The 15,951-nt window shown below is 50.6% G+C and overlaps 1 protein-coding gene across 3 annotated transcripts; it reads left to right on the top strand.

Moving 5' to 3' along the window:
- The first annotated feature begins 10,040 nt into the window (after nucleotides 1-10,040).
- On the top strand, nucleotides 10,041-15,871 carry GFUS (GDP-L-fucose synthase). Of its 3 annotated transcripts, none has more exons than XM_008536270.2 (11): nucleotides 10,041-10,629; nucleotides 11,580-11,736; nucleotides 12,077-12,191; nucleotides 13,402-13,530; nucleotides 13,611-13,684; nucleotides 13,895-14,028; nucleotides 14,158-14,222; nucleotides 14,600-14,666; nucleotides 14,824-14,903; nucleotides 15,115-15,214; nucleotides 15,497-15,871. In XM_008536270.2, exons 2-11 carry the CDS (start codon nucleotides 11,591-11,593, stop codon nucleotides 15,550-15,552), a joined length of 966 nt encoding a protein of 321 aa, XP_008534492.2. In that variant the 5' UTR covers nucleotides 10,041-10,629; nucleotides 11,580-11,590; the 3' UTR covers nucleotides 15,553-15,871. The 3 variants fall into 3 exon arrangements, with proteins under 3 accessions (XP_008534492.2, XP_008534491.2, XP_008534493.2); XM_008536269.2 differs by having other exon boundaries at nucleotides 10,093-10,645; XM_008536271.2 differs by having other exon boundaries at nucleotides 10,600-10,738.
- Nucleotides 15,872-15,951: the final 80 nt, after the last annotated feature.

The raw sequence follows: 15,951 nt of genomic DNA, 5'->3' as shown, positions 1-15,951 counted from the left end.
TTAAGTTCATAAGATGCAAAATATGTGATAGACTCTTGCCAGAAATAAAGGAGGAGACATGGCTCAGAAACACTAGATGTGAGATGGGATGCAATAAATGAAGCAGACGTTGGATTATCTCCCTTTGGGGACAGGGAGAGAGCACTTTCAGATGTATGCAATAATTGCATTATGTTGGAAAGGGTTGAGAAAAGTTTCCAATTGCTTTACGGAAAGAGGTACCTATGTGGATATTGGGTAGTCAAGGGGTGGACTGTAATGAATCTCTCTTGTTTTAGCCTATCCCACATCCATCCCCTCCCCTTTTCTTTTTGCAAAATTTCCTCAGTTTTGGTTTGCAGCACTTCCTAGGGTCGGTTGTACACAGTCGTGGTGGTACCATCCATCTGGATACACCACCCTCCCTTCCCACCTGGTCAACATGTGACTGAAGCTAAGGCAGTCAGAGCCTCCTCTCCAGCCTTGCCCCTGAAGGTGAATGTAAAATCCGGTGATGCCCTAAGCCTTCTTTTCTTCTCAGACCATGTATTCGGCGACAGTGATGTGGCACCTCACCTTGCTCCTTCCTCTCTCCAGCTACCTACTAGAAATCTTCATTTAAATGTCCTAGAGACAGTTCAGTTTCAACATGGCATGACTGACCTCATTTTTGCCTTCCCTCTCCCTTCCAAAAACAGCAACTGTTAATCCTCCTGTGGATTCTCTTTCCATTTGTAGATCCACCATCCACCCAATATCTATATTCTGGTCTCCTCCTCAACTCCTCCCTCCCCTCACCTCCCACATCCCACTGCCACCACATGCTGCTCTTTCTTCCTTAGAAATGGCTCTCAAGTCTCTCACCTCTCTGCAATTGATTTTTGTTTTTGCTGTTGTTTGTTTGCTTTTCTTTTACTGAGTTGAAATTCATATAACGTGAAATTAACCATGTTAAAGTGTACAATTCAGTGGTATTTAGTACATTCACAAAGTTGTGCAACCGTCACGACCATCTAGTTCCAAAACATTTTCATCACCTCACAAGAGACCTGTGCCCATTAAGCAGCCATTCCCTGTTCCCCCGACTCCATCACTAGCAGCTGGCAACCACTAATCTGCTCTCTCTCTGTAGATTTACCTATTCTAGATATTTCATATAAATGGAATCATACACTTGGCAACCTTCTGTGTCTGGATGTTTTCACTTAATGTAATGTCTTCAAAGTTCATTCATGTTGTAACATGTGTCAGTACTTCATTCCTTTTTATTGCTGAATAATATTCCACTGTATGCATAGACCACATCTTGTTTATCCATTCATCCACTGACAAGCACTTGGGCTGTTTCCACCTTTTGGCTATTATGAATAGTGCTACTATAAACATTTGTGTACAAGTTTCAGTGTGAACATGTGGTTTATTTCTCTTGAGCATATGCCTAGGAGTGCAATCGCTGGGTCATATGGTAATTCTACATTTAACTTTTTGAGAAATACCAAACTGTGTTCCACAGTGGGTGTGCCATTTAACATTCTCACCAGCAATGTGCGCGGGTTCCTATTTTTTCTCATCCTTGTCAACACTTATTTTTATTATTATTGTTATTTATTATTTTATTATTGTTGTTACTGTTATTATTGTAGTTATTATTATTAATACCATTGCAATGAGTGTGAAGTGGTGTCTCACTGTGGTTTTGATTTGCATCTCTCTAACGACTAGTGATGTCGAACATCTTTTCATGTGCTTGTTGGCCATATATATGTATATATCTGGAGAAACATCTGTTCAAGTCTTTGCCCAATTTTAATTGGGCTGTTTGTCTTTTTGTTGTTGGTTTGGAAGAGTTCTTTATATGTTCTGGGTACTAGACCCTTATCAGATATATGATTTGCAAGTATTCCCTCCCATTCTGTAGGTTGGCTTTTCACTTTCTTGATAGTGTCCTTTGATGCATAAATTTTTAAAATGTGATAAAGCTCAATTTGTCTATTTTTTCTTTTGTTGCTTGTGCTTTTGATATCATATCTAAGAATCCATTACAAAATTTAAGATCAGGAAGATTTACCCCTGTTGTCTTCTGAGAGTTTTAAAGTTTTAGCTCTTACACTTAGGTCTTTGATTCATTTTGAGTTAATTTTTGTATGTAGTGTAGTGTCCAACTTCATTCTTTGCATGTGGCTATCCAGTTGTCCCAGAACAATTTGTTGAAGAGACTATTCTTTCCCTTTGAATGGCCTTGGCAACTTTTCCAAAAATCAATTGACTATAGATGTATGGGTTTATTTCTGGACTCTCAGTTCTATTCCATTTGTCTCTATGTCTATTCTTATGCCGGTACCACATTGCTTTGGTTACTGTAGCTTTGTAGTGTACTTCGAAATTCAGGAAGTGTGAATCCTCCAACTTTGGTCTTCTTTTTCAAGATTATATTGTCTATTCTGGGCCCCTTGCAATTCCATACGAATTGGAGGATTGGCTTTTCCGGTTCCACAGAAAATAAAATTAAAAAAGGCTGCTGTGATTTCGGCAGGGATTGTATCGGCTCTGTAGATCACTTTGGGTAGTACTGCCAACCTAACAATGTTAAGTCTTCCAACCCATGAACGTAGGATGGCTTTCCACTGACGTAGATCTTCTTTAATTTCTTTCAGCAATGTTTTGCAATTTTCAGTATGCAAATATTGCACCTCCTTGGCTAAATTAATTCCTAAGTGTTTTATTCTTTTTGACACTAGAGTGAATCATTGTTTTTTAAATTTCCTTTTCAGATTGTTTATTGCTAGTATACAGAAATACAACTGATTTCTGTGTGTTGATATCGTATGCTGAAACTTTGCTGAATTCGTTGTATAGCTCTAGCAGTTTTTTGTGGATTCTTTAGGGTTTTCTCTATATATAAGATCATGTCATCTGTGAATAGTGATAGTTTTACTTCTTTCTTTCCAATTTGGATGACTTTTATTTCTTTTCCTTGCCTAGTTACTCTGGCTATAAGTTCAGGTACCACGTTGAATAAAAATGGCAAAAGTGGACGTTCTTGTCTAATTTCTGAACTTAGAAGGAAAGCTTTCACTGTTTCATCACTGAGTATGATGTTGGCTGTGGGTTTTTCATAAATACCCTTTATCAAGTTGAGGAAATTCCCTTCTATTCCTAGTTAATTGAATGTTCTTATCATGAAAGGGTTTTAGATTATGTCAAATGATTTATCTGCATCTGCTGAGATGATCATGTATTTTTTCTTCATTCTATTAATGTAGCGTATTACATTGATTTTTGCATATTGAACCATCCTTACATTGCAGGAATAAATCCCATTTAGTCATGGTGTATAATCCTTCTACTATGCTGCTAGATTCAGTTTACAATTGTCTTTATTCCAGCTCTTACACTTCCCTTTGTGAACGCTCCACTCACCATATAGTGCCCTAGATAGAAACTCAGGTGTATCAGTCAGGGTTCTCTAGAAAAACAGAATCAAGATAGATAGATAGATATCAGAGACAAATACAAATATGTACGTCTATCTACCTAGATAGATACGTATAGATATAGACCTTCATTTCAAGGAATTCACCTATGTGATTGTGGGGCTGGCAAGTGAAATGGGTAGGGGAGGCGGGCAGCTGGACCTCACAGGTAAGAGCTGATGCTACAATCCTCAGGTAGAATGTCTTCTTCGTTAGGAAACCTCAGTTTTGTTCTTAAGGCCTTTCAACTGACTGGATGAGACTCACATTATTGAGGAAAGTCTCCTTTTCTTAAAGTCAACTAACTGATTGAAGATGTTAACATTAAAAATAGCATCACAGTGGGGCTGGCCCCATGGCCAAGTGGTTAAGTTCAGGCGCTCTGCTTTAGTGGCCCAGGGTTTCACTGCTTTGGATCCTGGGTGTGAACGTGGCGCCGTTCATTAAGCCATGCTGAGGTGGCATCCCACATGGCACAACCAGAGGCACTCACAACTAGGATATACAACTACGTACTTGGGGGCTTTGGGGAGAAGAAGAAGAAGAAGACGGAGGAGGAGGAGGGGGAGGAAAAAGAAGATTGGCAACAGATGTTAGCTCAGGTGCCAATCTCGAAAAAAAAAAAAAAAAAGCTTCACAGCAACACCTAGATTAGTGTTTGACTGAATCACTGCGTGCTACGACCTGGCCAAGTTGACACATAGCACCAACCACCACACCAGGTATCATTCCTGACTTCCTCTGCTCAATTTGCATAGCCCATGAATCATGAGTCCTGTTATTCTACCATCTCAGTGTTGCTTCAGTAGGTAAACTTTTGAGTCCTTGTTATCTGCACTACTACAATGGCCCCCTAAGTGGTCTTCTGCTTTTAATGATCTCCTGAGGGCCAGCTGTGGTGGCCTAGTGGTTAAGTTCAGCACACTCCACTTCAGCAGCCTGATTTGGTTCCCGGGTGCAGACCTACACTGCTCATCTGTCAGTGGCCATCCTGTGGAAGCAGCTCACATACAAAAATAGGAAGATTGGCAATGGATGTTAGCTCAAGGCAAATCTCCCTCAGCAAAAAAATGATAATAATACCAATTTGAAATGTACTGTCTCTTTAATGTATCTACTAAAATATTTTTTATGCTGTCCCACCATAATCCCAAATATGGTAACAGAGTTGTAATTGGATGTCACAAATCCACAATTTTTGCCCTGGGAAAGCAATGAGGGGTTGTAACTCCTCCATTTTTAGAATGGTCATTGGATATGCTGTCAGATGCTTGATCTCAAGTAGGCGGTGCCCTATCTCTCACCCAATCCCAAACACAAACACTATATGTGTGGCCAAGAGCTGAGAGAGAGAGAGAGAGAGAGACAGCCCTCTCACCTTTAGGTATAGGGAAGAGGCTCTGGGGGGATGTTTGAATATTGCTTGGCATTGCATTTCATGGGAGAAAGAGACAGTGAAAGCCTTCAGCCAGGCCATGCCTCCTGGAACAGTGCTTCTAAAAATGTAACGTGTATATAAAATGCCACACACTTTGCTGAGCAAGGTGCTTGATGTGTGAAATGGATGTCTCGAGCTCCCCAAGGCCCGATCCAGAGGAGTGGTGCCCCTGACATGGGCAGGTCCCAAAGCAGCTTCATGTATTGATTTTCCATCTTTGCTGTTACATTTACCAGCATTCTTCTTTTGCAGTTCACAGAATCAATCTTGAACTAGCTTATGCAAAAATGGAGGAGTTATTGCAAAGATATGAGGGTAACTGTCAGGATGATAGAGGTAGCCGAACGGAGCTGGCAAGGGCGGGGGTAGGGCAGGTGACAGGGAGGATTTCATCCCACCTCCCCCACCCTCCATTTGTGTGTGCTCGAGGTGGCTTTGTTCTCTGCAAGGAGTAAGAGAAACCTCACCTAAACTGGAGTCGGGAAAGCCTGTAGGGGGCGCTCTCATGCCCCATCACACATCGTCAATTACAGCGAACAGGAAGAGACTCACTTGCATCTTGGGCAAAAAGTAAAACTACTTTACTGTGAAGGAAGATTTCTCTCATTGCCCAGCAACAGTTCAGCCAATGAGAAACGTGGAAGCTCAGCCAATGAGAAACACTTTAGCTCAGCCAATGAGAAATGCTTCAGCTCAGCCAATGAGAAACGCTTCAGCTCAGCCAATGAGAAACGCTTCAGCTCAGCCAATGAGAAATGCTTCAGCTCAGCCAATGAGAAACGCTTCAGCTCAGCCAATGGGAAACGCTTCAGCTCAGCCAATGAGAAACACTGCAGCTCAGCCAATGAGAAGCCATTGCTGCCCTGAACTGTTACTCTCACTGTATGGACTTTCCTTTAGAATAGCCCCGCCCTCTCCCCCTTTTTCTCTTATAGAGAAAACCTCTTCCCTGGTTTGTTTTCTGGATTTGCCTATGGTTTGCTATAGGATGTACCTCCTGAATTGTAGTTCTTTTTGGCTATTCCCAAATAAACACGGTTTGCGAGTAAAACAGCTGGCGGATACACTTTTTAAGTTGACAGTTCTCTCCTGCTGCAGCTGCACCTTCTCCCTGGTGGGACTACAATGGCTGCAGGCAGCCGTGCACCATGGCCTGAGAGGAAAAGGCTCCTGTCGACTATCTCCATTGTGACAAGTTCTGGAACAGATGTTCACTGGGCTGATTTGAGTCCTGTGCTGACCTTTGGCCCATCATGGGTCCAGGGGGTTGGGAAGCAATGGCCAGTTCCACCTGGGTCCTCTGCAAGGAGGAAGCTGTGATGACAAGCGGATGAAGGGCCACAGCTGGAAGCCCAGTCTGTCAGGCACAGGCATTCTTTCTGTTTGACAAAGTGGAACATGGATCATCTCTCAAAACCAGAAGCCAGAAGACGACAGTCCAGGGTAGCCCCGGGACCTGGGACAAGCCTCTCTCCTGCATCTGTTCTCTGGCTTGCTTCCTGGTGCTCACGGGTGGCATCATGTCCTCAAAATAATCAGGTCGTTGACAGAAGGAGACTTTCTCTTCGTTTGCCTCTGCATGACAGAGGAAGTGGAGGCATATGTGGCATTTACAATGTTGTAAAGAGAACCCCTGCAAAGCTGACAAAGGGACCTAGACCTTCTAACCCCTGAGGAGACAAAGTGCCCAATCGCAAGTGCACCGCCAGAGGAAAGGACAGACGAGAAAGCATTACAAGCAGAAGTAAGACTAAGGGAATATACAACATCAGTATGCGGGAAGAGAAAGCTCACTTCACAAACGAAAAGGACTCTCCGGTTAATTTTAAAAACCAAGTATAGCTGGTGGGAATGTATAATGGTGTAGCCACTCTGGAAAAAGCAGTCTGGCTTAAAAAGACTTTTTGGTGGGTTTTCAATGTGGGCTAACATTCCATCCTTTTGGGTTCTGATTTTCGAGATGAAATTTGTGTTTTTGAGGTCCAAGCCCTCTCCTTCTGTCCCTCCTGCCTCCCACCCCAATAGTTCACAAATGTTGAGGGGGTGATTTTCATCTTGCTTTAAGTCAGAAGTCACAAATGACTTTCTTTTTTTAATTAAGGAAAAGACCTCCCACTTTTTGGCTATTGTAAATATTGCTGTTATGAACAGATATCTGAGTCCCTGCTTTCAATTCTTTGGGGTCTACACCCAGAAGCAGGATTTCTGGGTCTTATGGTAATAGCAGCCACAGCCCATTACATCCCCACCAGCAGTGCACAGTGGCTCTGGGTGTCTCCACAACTTTGTCAACACTTGTTATTTTCTGTTTTTTTGATAGAAGCCATCCTAATGGGTGTGAGGTATAAATGCCTGATTTTTAAAAGAAATATAAACTGGTGCATTTATGTGTTTTGCTGTTACTTGATAGTCCTTTGCTCTGCACCCTCTCAGTCCTTGAAACAGACGCCACCCTAAATAAAAGACAAGAGAGAGTGAGCCAGCCGTGCTCACATCCATGGCTGGACATAAGGTGCATAGACAAAACCCAGCAACTGTTATAAGGACATTTCATTAGATTGTGCCTGGGGCCAATTCGTGTTGAACAACTAACATTTATTATTGATATTGATGAACTTCCAAAAATGAAAACAAAAAAGTGGAAATTAATGAGTATTTCACTGATTTTACTCTTGGTAATATAATACAGTGAAAAACTTTTTTTTAAAAAACCTTAAATTTTATGCACTGATTTAGAAGATTGTTGAAGGTAAGTCCATGAAAATGGAGCTAAAATGGTTGCTCGAGAAAAAGATGAACAAGCCAGAATTTAGGCTTGTTCTAGAAATACATCTAGAAAAACTAGATGTATTATCTGTGTCATTTATGAAGCATCATTTTCATTTGTCCCTAAGAGATGTGGCCTCAGTTGCAATGAGATTGATGACGTTGCTTAAAACAACTCAAAATTACATATGATATTTTTTGATTTAGCCCAAAGATGGAACATCTGATGAAATATGGGCCAGTTTTGACCTTGAACCTCTCCTTGCCTTGGCCACAGTATGGAAACAGTGACTAAATGCTGTTAAAAGATTAAATTTAATGTAGACAGGGTTTGAGAAGCTCTAAAAGAGAGAAGGGAAGCAACAGAAGGTGCTCAAATGAAGAACCAATTGTCTTTCCTGAAAATAAGATCCATCTTGAATTTGCACTCTTCAGTTATTGGGTATGAACTGTTACTGGTCATTAATGACGTTTGTAAAAGCTTATCCAAACCCCACATAGAGCTAAGATTGACAATTCCATTTCAAAAGGATTTAAAAATATATTTCTTTAATTTTAGAGAAAATCTTAAGAAACTGCACACGAAATACACAAGAGTAATATTCCAATGAAACATGCAAAATTGAAACAAGGAGAAACAAAAATGTTTGTATGACTACTAAGGAGGAAACTTTCACAAAAATAATCCTCAAAGTAATTTTAATATAAATTATTTTCTGGCTGTTGTAGATTAAGGCGTAATGCCAATTAAAGAGAGTTGTAAATGAATTGTGTCATTCTGCTTTTTTTGGTTTTCTTTGTAACATTCCAGCATGAAAAATGTGAAAGAACTTAAGACATACTATATTGCAGTAAGAGATGGTGAATGGCGCTCTGTAAGAGTGATGATTTTAAATTGAAATTAAAATATTTGCTAATATTTTCTGCAATACTGATAAATTATAAAATGCAATGTGGGGAGGTAATATATAAAAATCCATGGTTTGCTTCTGAATCTGAGTACTGCTTTATGGATTTTATTGACAATTGCAGTTGCCACTGCCTCAGCAAAGTAGTTTCTCCAAACTGAACCAAATTAAAAAACAAAACAATGAAAAAGTACAATGAAAAGTACAAAAAAAATGAAAAAGTACTTAAGAAAGATTGTCTAATTTGGCATTACAGTCAGTAGAATACAAATTATGTGAGACATTTTGATTATAACAACATAATTAGTAATTTTTCTGAAATGAAGACAAGAAAACTAAATTGTTTGAGATGAATATATAACAATTTGGGAATTATGGGGTCTTTATTTTATTAACTAACCCTGCCTGCCTGTCACCACAGCACCTGGAAGCGAGTAGTCATAACTACATTCAGTAATCTGATAGTTTGCTGATTTCCATTCATATAAAACCATAGCCTTAGGGATATTTTTGAGTTTTATAATTATGAAATGTACTTTCATAATAACATGTCGTCAGGTAGGAGGGCAGAGCCCATTTTATTTACCAGTTTGTTGGCTTGGTCGATTGCTTTCAAATACTTACATTTAGATAGAAGGCACGCGGGCCCCTGTGAACTCTCACCAAGGGAAGGGGCAGTCCTGTCGCCAGCCTCCCCAGTAGGAGGAGGACAGCGCTCTGAGCAGCCAGCAGAGAGGCCCTGCCTTTCTCCTCAAAGCTGCAAGGTGCCCCAGCGAGGGCAGGGCAGGCCTCGCCGTGGGGGGATGGCACCGCCACTCACAGAAGGGCCCAAGGGAGGCAGTTTGAGATGCAGCTTGAGACGTGATGGCAGGACATCTGGTCAAACAAACTCCCAGACAGAAGATGGTCAAGGTCCCAGGGATGAGGAGGAGAGGCCCCGACAGACCGCAGGACAGAGACCGACCCAGAACCTGAGGGAGCTACCGACTGACCGGCTCCTGTCGCTCTGCCATCGCCTGCCGTGTGAGTCTGGAGAGCTATCTCAGGCCTTCGAGCCTCAGTTTCCTCATCTGTACAAGGGGTTGACAATGGCCCACTCTCGGCTGTGGCTGTGCGGACCGAGTACGCACGCGTATACCTTCACAATCTAGGGGCTCATAAAGTTGTATCAGAGGGGATGGAGGGGAGTCAAGAGGGCGAACAGCCCCAGAAGGGAGACTTGCTGGCCAATGCCTCCTTCCTGCTTACCCCCAGCCCCCTCAGAGTGCCAGTCCCTTCTCTGGGCTCAGACCGAATGGACGCCCCCAGGCCCTCTCCGGGGTCCCCATCCTGACTTCTTGGCGGCGCCCCTGGCTCCATTCCCCCAAGGGCAGCTTCTGAGCCGGTGCTCCCCTGCTGGAAGCCCCCTCCGCGGTCCGCTGATTACAAAGGCGGCCCCAACTCCCCGCTGCCTCTGTGGCCACGCCCTTTGCAGCTGCGCCCCCGTCCCGGTGCCGTCTACGCCCCACCCGAGTCGGGCCTGGTGACTGCCTCGGCCAGTGGGCCGCGGGGAGGAGACCGTGTAGGGAGGCCGAGAGGCCTTTCCCTCCTGGACACGGCGCCCCGTCACCCCCGGGCCTGCGGGCGGCAGCGCGGGAGCCCACCGAGCCCGCTGTCCCGCCGGCTCAGCCGAGTGCCCGCCGTGGGCGGGGAGCTCCCGCTCTGCCTTCCCGAGGTTAGGCGGTCTCAGGGATGGCGGCCTCCCCAGCTCTCCATCCTTCCACCCTCCCCAGCAGGAGCTCATGCCCTGCGCCTCGTTTGGGTTAAGGAGGTCGTGGTCCGAGGACCCTGAGACCACAGTTCCTAGATCGGCCTCCGGGACCCGCCCAGCGGGCATAGAGCTGGCGAGAACTACATTTCCCAGGATGCTGCGCGGCCCCGGACTCTACTGCCCAGCAGTGCCCGGGAAGCCTCGCGAGGACTCCATTTCCCAGAGTGCTGCGGGAGGGGCCGCCCCCTCTACCTGGCCCCAAGCGTGGCTGGAGGCTCCGCCAGTGCCGGAAGTGGCTCTCCGGACCTCGGGCAGGTGGGACCGGGCAAGGGTGAGAGGGCGCGGGGCACCAAGGGGACCCCACGGCGGCGCGATGTGGCGACCCGTGCCTGGGCACTGGGTGCTCGGTGACAGCCAGAGAGCCGTGAGGCGTGCGGGGATCCTGGGGGCGTGGGAAGGGACCAGCCGCAGTGGGGTCTCCCCACGGGGCTGCTGCTGGGCTGTCCCCGCGATCGGGAGCAGCAGATGTCTGGGCAGGGCCCCCTCCCGACGGGGCTGGCCTTGGGGCCCTGCGGGAGAGGCGGCAGAGCTGTCCTGTAGCTGCCGGATCAGATTTCCAGCCCCCAGGATAGGGTCCTCGGGGGCGAGGGAGTGCTGCCCCAAGGCCTGTCCAGTTCTGAGCCCGAAGCGCGACCTGCCCAGTAGGACCAGGCTCGCAAAGACTCTCGGGGACCAGCCGGCCGCGGGTGGGCACCCGGCTGCAAACACAGGCGTCGGTCCTTTCTCCTCTGTAGCATATGGGCTTTGGCTGGAAGCAGCCCTAACGATCTGAGCCAGGAGCCCCCAGCCCCAAGGTTATCTGTCTCCCCTCTTGTCAGCCAAAGGGGAGCTGAAAGTACCCTTTCTTGGCCTGGTGGGGGTTGTGGATTGGGTCTGCAGGGCAGAGTTGCAATCAAGCTCACTGGGATGGGTGGTAGCCCCAAGGACCCTGTGGAGCTTTAGGCCAAGTGCTCCCTAGGGAATGTGGCTGGGAGGAGGAGATGTCTCAGGTCAGCTGGATCTCTCTGGTCCCCAGGAGGCCATCTCCCCTCCCTGGAGGCCTCATCCTGTACCACTTGCCCCAGGGAGCCTGGGGCCAGGCCTTGGACAGTTGTTGTGGGGCCCAGTGCTAAGCGCAGTGACCCCAGGCAGTGACGTCTCAGGGGAATTGGTTTCTGATGGATGGGGACATGATGGCCTCAGCCTCACACCATTTGGCCCTACAGGTGCAGCCAACATGGGTGAGCCCCAGGGGTCCATGCGGATCTTAGTGACAGGGAGCTCTGGGCTGGTGGGCAGAGCCATCCAGAAGGTGGTAGCAGATGGGGCCAGGCTGCCTGGAGAGGACTGGGTGTTCGTCTCCTCCAAGGACGCTGATCTCACGTGAGTGGGCCCATCCCCTGTGCACCCCTGCCAATGCCCTCTCCAGACTGAGAGCTTTGGGTAGGCCTGTCCCCTGAACCTAGTGGCTGCATGCCTGGGCCCTCCCTGCCAGGTGACCAGCCTGGCCTGGGTGTGCACAGCTCTGCTCCTGGGCAAACATCCTCCCGTGTCTTCCTGGAAGCACACACCCTCCTCAGACCAGTGCCTGAATTGGCCACTTTCCCTTTTGGCTGTCCCTTCTGCCACCAGCCCTGCTCAGCTCCTGCCCCCGGTGCCCCAACCCCAGGGTCCTAGTTCCCTCAGGCCTCCAAAGAGCCCCTGACGGCTTGGCTCCCCCTAGGGATGCTGCACAGACCCGAGCCCTATTTGAAAAAGTCCGGCCCACGCATGTCATCCATCTTGCTGCAATGGTGGGGGGCCTGTTCCGGAATATCAAATACAATTTAGACTTCTGGGTAAGTCGGGGGGCCCCAACAAGCACTGGGAGCCAGGAGCCAGGGTTCTAGGAACTTCCTGGCCACCTTCACCAGCTTATGTTCGAGCCCAGGAAGTCCCTGAGGGTCAGGGCTTGGCACAGCCTGGCGAGGGCAGCCCCTGAGGGGCCCCCAGTGACCCACACTTGGTCTGTGGGCAGGGAAGCATGTTGGTGGGCCTGGGGCATTTAGCCCAATAGGAAAAGCCACGGAGCTGACCAGTAGGTTGGAGAAGCTGAGAGAATCCAGTGTTCACTGTGTGACCTGGGGCTGGTTCCTGCCCCTTGAGCCCTCTGGGTCTCCAGAACCATCTGCTTCTAGGACCTGTGCTAGTCCAGCTGCACATTGAGCCAGGTCCACCGTGCACTCCAGGGTGCAGAGGTGTGAACTGGGTTCTAGGGGGATGGGGGAAATGGAGTGAGGGGCTCGAGGAGAGTAGGGCTCTGCCCGTAGCCTTGCCCCTGCTGGGCTGTACCCCAGAGGATTGGCCCCAGCATCTCTGTGCAACTGGCCTTGGTGTGGTTTGGCCCTGCATAGGGCACTGGGTGGCAGAGGCTCAGACCAGGTTCTGCCCAGGGTCCCCTGTTACCTCAGGGCCGTTCTTGTCCCAGTTGCAGCCTTCCTAGCAGGCTGCCCAGCCACCACCTCTCCCCTCCCCAGAGCAGTCCAAATGCCCTGGCCATCTCATGTCCAATTTCCAGAAGGGGAAGGGCCCGGGTAGGGGTGGGGCTGGCCAAGGCTTCACTGCTACTGGGCAGTAGAGCCAGGGTGAGCTCCTCGGGGTGGGCAGCGGAGGGCCCCTCCTCCCCACCCTTGCTCCAGGGCCAGATTTGGCCCGGAGTGCACTACCTGCCCTGCCCTCAGCAGCCCCTGTAGGTGGACCTAGCCCTGGCTGACAGGTGTGGTCCTCTCCTCCAGGGCCCTCCCCCAGCCTCCGGGAAGGCAGGCCGGGACCCTCCTACAGCCCTGGGGAGGGGACTGCCTGCTGAGGAGTTAACAGGCCAGGAGCGGGCACTGGTTTCTGGAAAGCCTGTGCTGGGCGGCTCCGCCTTGTCCCGGGGAGCAGTTAGGAGGAGCCGGCTCAGTACCGCCCGCTTCGGACGGGCCGGGGTGTGTCCGGGCTTTTTTCCCTGGAAGCAAGTAGGGGCTGGGGTCCTTCCTGGAGGGGCCTGAACCTGCCCCGCCCCCGCAGAGGAAAAACGTGCACATCAACGACAACGTCCTGCACTCGGCTTTTGAGGTGGGCGCGCGAAAGGTGGTCTCCTGCCTGTCCACCTGCATCTTCCCTGACAAGACCACCTATCCTATCGACGAGACTATGGTGAGGGGCGGGGCGGGGCGAGGCGGGGCCTGGCCGGGGCAGGGGCGGGCCCGGAAGCAGCGCTTCCTCTGCTCCCGCAGATCCACAATGGGCCTCCGCACAGCAGCAATTTTGGCTACTCCTATGCCAAGAGGATGATCGACGTGCAGAACAGGTCTTCGCGCGGGCCCAGCTGAGGCCAGCCAGGAATGCGGGAGGAGCGCCCGAGCCCCTCGGGGGCGGGGAGTGGGGCCCAGTGGGTACCCCAGCAGGCTTCTTCTCCCTTCCTTGTTGGCCTCTTTTTTCCACCTGTCAGAGGCCGGGGTGGGGTAGGGTGGGCTCAGTGGTCCAGGGCAGGCCCGGAGGAGATGCTGCGCCTCTGCAGGGCCTACTTCCAGCAGCATGGCTGCACCTTCACTGCTGTCATCCCCACCAACGTCTTTGGGCCCCATGACAACTTCAACATCGAGGACGGCCACGTGCTGCCCGGCCTCATCCACAAGGTGCACCTGGCCAAGAGTGAGTGCCCGCCACCCAGCACCCTCAGCCAGGTCACCCACCTGATGGGGTCCCTGGGAGGTAGCTGGGAGGAGGGGGTGGCGGCTGGCACAGCCCCCTCTGACCCCCGCCCCCTCCCTGAATCTGCAGGCAGTGGCTCAGCCCTGACGGTGTGGGGTACGGGGAAGCCGCGGAGACAGTTCATCTACTCACTGGTTCGTGCAGGACGGTGCACAGTTGTCCCCCAGAACGTCTCCCTGGGCCTGGCATGCTGTCTGTGAAGAAGCATGAGGGATCCTGGGAGGGGGTGAGGGTCCAGGCCGAGCCCCTGGAGGAGCAGTCACTGGTCCTCGCTGAGTCCCTGTAGGCTCCTGGCCCCCCGGGAGTCTCTGAGTGCAGCTCTGAGCTCAGCAGGAGGAAGGACTCCGTCTGGTGAGGCTCAGCTGGCCAAGGACTGCCCAAAGGGAGGGACCCCTGTCCCCAGTTGGTCCTGGGCTGTGCCCCTACTGAGCAGGGGCACTTGGAAGAGGTGACTTGTGCCCCTATTTGGCCTGTAATTTGTAGCCTTTGACCCTGCCTGTCTGACCTCTAGGACCTGGCCCGGCTCTTCATCTGGGTCCTTCGAGAGTACAATGAGGTGGAACCCATCATCCTCTCAGGTGGGCACCCTGTGGCCCTGACCCCCACCACAGCAGGGCAGGACCTATGTCTGTCCTGAGAGTGGCTGAGGGCAGAGCGGGAACATCTCTTGGGCTGGGCGGCATGCGGCTAGGCGGAGGAGGCCTGACCTGGCCGTGGGGCCCTCATTCCCCACAGTGGGCGAGGAGGATGAGGTCTCCATCCAGGAGGCAGCCGAGGCTGTGGTGGAGGCCATGGACTTCCATGGTGACGTCACTGTATCCTTTGGCTCCCAGTGGCACCATGGGCCTTCCTGCACAGGGACTGCGGGTCTGACGCACCCGGTGGCACTCACCCTGGCAGCTGGTGGGGCGGGGGGCGATATCTGCTGCTCTCTCCCTGAGGCTCCCCTGGGAAAGGCAGAGGAGGTTCAAGGGCAGGCTGGGGGAGCAGCTGCCCCTTCCGCTATGGCCTTGACCGGGCACCCAGTTTGATACAACCAAGTCAGACGGGCAGTTTAAGAAGACAGCCAGTAATGGCAAGCTGCGGGCCTACCTGCCTGACTTCCGGTTCACACCCTTCAAGCAGGGTGAGCCCCCTGTCCCTCCCAGGGCCTCCCACCCCTATTCCTCAGGATCTCTTGGCCCCTCCTTGGCTTTGGGCCACCACTGCCCCTCCCTAGGCCTCAGCTTCTCTACTGCCAGCTGGCAGTGGACGCCCTGCAGGTTTGGTCTCCACACCCTCATCAGGGAGGCAGGACACGGGGTGACTGCCCTGTGTCCCTTGGGCCCTCACCCTCCCCACCTCCGATGGAGGTCAGTGCAGCCCCAGCCTTTACCTGCCACCACCCCTCACCTGCCCACGTCTGCAGCTGTGAAGGAGACCTGTGCCTGGTTCACCGACAACTACGAGCAGGCCCGGAAATGAAGCACAGTGGCGGGAGCAGCGCCGGCTTACCCCCCAAGGCCCCAGGGGCCCCTCAGCTAGCAGAGCCCAGTAGCAACTATGCTCAGACCCTGCCAGAGTCGAGGGCGCTGCCCAGCAGCCTGGCCCACGTTCCACCCCCTCTACCAGGGTGGCTCCAGGCAGCTGTCCAGCAGGGCCACCAGTCATGTCTGTCCTCAGGGAAACCAAGGCCTGACCAGGCCAGACACCTCATTACCCAGTGCCAGTCCCTGGGTCCTGATGTGTCCCCTTCTGATCCCGCTCTCCTACTCCTTGGGAGCCAATAAAGTGCATTTTCACAGGCCTGGCCCCGGCAGCTCTGTGCCAGCGGTCCCCCACATGCAGGCACTGCCACCCTGAGCCTGGCCAACCCCAGGGCCC

The sequence above is a fragment of the Equus przewalskii genome, chromosome 8 (assembly GCF_037783145.1).
Source record: "Equus przewalskii isolate Varuska chromosome 8, EquPr2, whole genome shotgun sequence".
Lineage (NCBI taxonomy): Eukaryota > Metazoa > Chordata > Mammalia > Perissodactyla > Equidae > Equus > Equus przewalskii.
Note: the sequence above shows the minus strand (reverse complement) of the source record. Positions and strands in the feature narration are given on the sequence as shown.